Genomic DNA, 3659 nt, shown 5'->3' on the forward strand with positions numbered 1-3659 from the left:
GAGAAATATTATTGTGATGATCTCTAAGTATTTGGTAAAATCTTCTTTAGGATTTGACTTTCATATTAAACTGACACAATTATGTATCACAGTGCTTAAAATACACTTTCCATTTCTCTCTGCAAGAGCAGACTATTTGACTATGTGTTATCTCCATGTTTTATTTGTAAAGCTTTCCTCTGTGACAGCAACTGAAACAGGTACTGTTTATATATAATGAAACTGTAATGTATATATTTACAAATGATTTCAGAAAACACACTGAATTATATTTATATTTTAAATGCATTAATAAAATTACACATTTCATGAAGGATCCATGGAAATGATATGTTAAATCATAAAAAATGAATTTATGAAATAACCTAGCTTATAATAAGGTGACTTTAGGGTAGGCAGTGTAACCTGTAAAGCCCACATAGGAAGATCCCTTAATCTCATTGACTCCACTCAGTAATATTATGATAACACATCTTTATCATTTCCCTGAGAACAACTGTGTCCCATTACTCTCCCCACAGCATCCTTTACCTGTTTGTTCCTGAGACTGTAGATGAGGGGATTCAGGAAGGGAGGAACCATTGTATAGAAGGCAGAGAGAACCATGTCCTGGAGGGTGTCAGAGGTTGCTGAGGACCTCAGGTACACACCTGAGCCAGAACTAAGGAATAGGGAAAACACGAGGATGTGAGGGGTCCAGGTAGAGAAGGCCTTCCCTGGGGCTCTGGTGGGAAATTTCAGCACAGTAGAAAATATGTGAAAATATGACATGATTATTATACCAAAGGATCCCCCACCAACTGCCACAGCAGAGACAAGAAGGAGGACCATGTTGCTGGTGGTGTCAGAGCAGGAGAGCCTCAGCAGAGAGGGGACATCACAGAAGAACTGGTGGACCACGTTTGACTGGCAGTAGGACAGCCGGAATGTGTTCCCTGTGTGCACACCTGCATACAGCAGACCACTTAGCAGGGAAGCCAAGGTCATGCGGACACAAATCTGAGGGTTCATGATGAGGGGGTACTGCAGGGGCTGGCAGATGGCCACATAGCGGTCCCAGGCCATGATGGAGAGAAACAGAAGTTCAACAAATGCACAGAAAATGACCAAGAAGATCTGTGTTGCACAGCCAGCCACTGAAATGGCCCTGTTGCCAGTGAGAGAGTAGACACAGGCATTGGGGACAGTGATAGAAATGTAACACATGTCCAAGATGGACAGGTTCCTGAGGAAGAAGTACATGGGTGTGTGCAGGTGCTTGTCAGCAGTGGTGACAGTGACAATGAGAAGGTTTCCTAATAAGGTGCCCAGGTAGGTCATTGGGAATACTGTGAAATAGAGGAAACTCAGATCCCAGCCATCAGGAGAGCCCAGGAGGAGAAATTCAGTTACCATGGTGACATTGGCCATTTGCTGGAAATTCTGGTTGTCTGGGAAGATAAAGAGAGAAGAGAAAGGAAGAAAAAAAGAACAGGGTCTGGGTGTGACCTACAGGGCTTGTCCTAAGCTCCCCATCAGACCTTCCTGACCTAATGAGACACCCATGTGGAGCATTTCCAGGGGTTTTCCCCTCTTCTGCATGACCACCTGTCTGACAGTGCATTCTTTAATATTCTCAGATGTATTTACCTTTAATTTATTCCATGAATATAATTTCCACATTATTGTGCCATTGTATTCACCCTTAATAATGCATATAATAATTACTTTCTACTTTTTTAATATATAGGAAACTATTCATAATGGTGGAGAATATATCTCCATGAACACGAAAAAATTGGTCTCATTTGGAAAGCGTCTCAAGAATTCACTTTCCCACCCAGGCTCACAGGTCCAGTGTTGTGAAAACTGAGGTGACCTGACTGCACTTAGACTTGCCTGCAGTCCCCCACTCTCCCTGCTGCTCCCCCAGAACATGCATGGTGCTGTCTTATGGCCACAGGACCTCAGCCAGACCAGTCCCAGCCCCCACTGAGGCTCTTTCCTCTCCCAACTGATCAGGGTTAGGTCTTTTCAACCTCCTGGTACCAGCCCAGCTGACATTGACCTAACTTCTACCTTTACCTTGTTCTATTTTTATTTCATGTTCAGCACCATGAAGTTGAAGCTTCTTTTGTCCAACACATAATTTGCCTTAGTCTTGGTGACACCTTCTATTATATTGATTTCTTATCCACATCACAATCCCACAAACTGAAACTGGCTGTAAACCCTAAAAGGAAGGTTTTGCTCATAGTTTCAACACTTCTTCAGCAGTTCAGATCAGTTCACTCCTGAGTTACCTGCATCTTCATCTTTTCAGCCCTCTGAAAACCATGGTCCTCCTCAGTGCCTTGCCAGGTTAACCACACATGTTCTTAGAAAAAAGACCTTCCTTCTCATTCTGCCTGAGCTCTTCTGGAAGTCTGTGTGTCTTCCAGGGCAATAGGTGGGGTGGTCAGATTCAGGTAGGTTGCTGTTAATTTGGTGGTGAGTGTGAAGTTCAAGCGGTCAGTCTACCTGGAATCTGTTCCTCCTGACACACACCTGACATTCATCCTGAGGGACCCTCTTGTTCACTGCTGACTTTTTTACTGTGATGTATTAATTTCCTTTTCCCTTTAGTAGGTATTGGGCTTTAAAGGAGACTCCACTGGAATCTTTCCTCTGAAACCTTCATAATCTCTAATTTTTCTTCCAATTTTGTTAAGTATTAGAAATCAACATGGTATACAACCTTTCAGCCAATCAATATATATTCATCACCCCAAGTCATTGGTACAAATTCCTTGATTTGGGACCTTGTATTATCCATCATTTTACCTTTCAGTAGCAGTGCATGACTTCCTGTGCAATGGTTAATAACCTAGCACCTGGTGGCATTGTTCAGACTACTCATTTAGATTGGTTTTCTTTATGCCCCTGATTTACAGCTGAAAAGCTCCCAAGCAGGCTCTGCCCAGTCTGCAGTGCTGTAGCACACACAGTGCAGGGTGGTGTGAGGTCAAGTGCACTTGCAAATCGGATGTCTTTAAAGCAGTACTCGCCCAACAAATATTACTAAGGACATAAATATGGTGACAGGTATTTCAGACATTGAGTATTTGAAAAGATAAAAAATATTGGTATTTTAAAATAAATTGGTTACCATTGGAGGACAAATATAATAATACAATATCTAAGGTGTAAATATATATGACAAATTGAGAATGTGATGAGTGATGAGATAATTCCATGTTAAAAACCCAACAGCTTTCCCCACTTCTATACTGACTTCTAGGCACTTCATGGATGATTGCTGACCAACCCCAGCCATTTGTGACAAATATTAGTTGGAAAATCAACTATCTTTTAGGATTTGGAAGCTGACATAGAACCACTTGAGACATTTTCTTTGTTTCACCTTTTTTATACTAATCCATTTACTGTTTTTGTTTTTGCAACAGAATTTAGTAATTTCTCTAGTAAGTATTTTGCATTATATCAACTTATTTTATGTCCTTCTTTGCTTATGTGGTTTAACTACAACTTGAAAACTTCTCTAAATTTAACTTAATTTTCTCATGGGTGAGTCTCCTAGAAAACTTCAGACTATGGATGTAATAGAGTAAATATATGAATCACCACCTAACTTTCATAGGTCCTCAGAGTATTCTGAAGATCTCCAAAATATTATTACT

The 3659-nt window shown here is 40.9% G+C and overlaps 1 protein-coding gene across 1 annotated transcript; it reads right to left on the bottom strand.

Annotated features, from left to right (window-relative positions):
* Positions 1 to 459: 459 nt before the first annotated feature.
* On the bottom strand, positions 460 to 1395 carry LOC143386279 (olfactory receptor 14C36-like). Its single transcript, XM_076841472.2, has one exon. It carries the CDS (start codon positions 1393 to 1395, stop codon positions 460 to 462), a length of 936 nt encoding a protein of 311 aa, XP_076697587.2.
* Positions 1396 to 3659: the final 2264 nt, after the last annotated feature.

Source organism: Callospermophilus lateralis, unplaced genomic scaffold (genome assembly GCF_048772815.1).
Source record: "Callospermophilus lateralis isolate mCalLat2 unplaced genomic scaffold, mCalLat2.hap1 Scaffold_1118, whole genome shotgun sequence".
Taxonomy (NCBI): Eukaryota; Metazoa; Chordata; class Mammalia; order Rodentia; family Sciuridae; genus Callospermophilus; species Callospermophilus lateralis.

Excerpts from the sequence above, each read along its gene's own strand:
- LOC143386279 (XM_076841472.2), bottom strand. The coding sequence starts at position 1,395 with ATGGTAACTGAATTTCTCCTCCTGGGCTCTCCTGATGGCTGGGATCTG.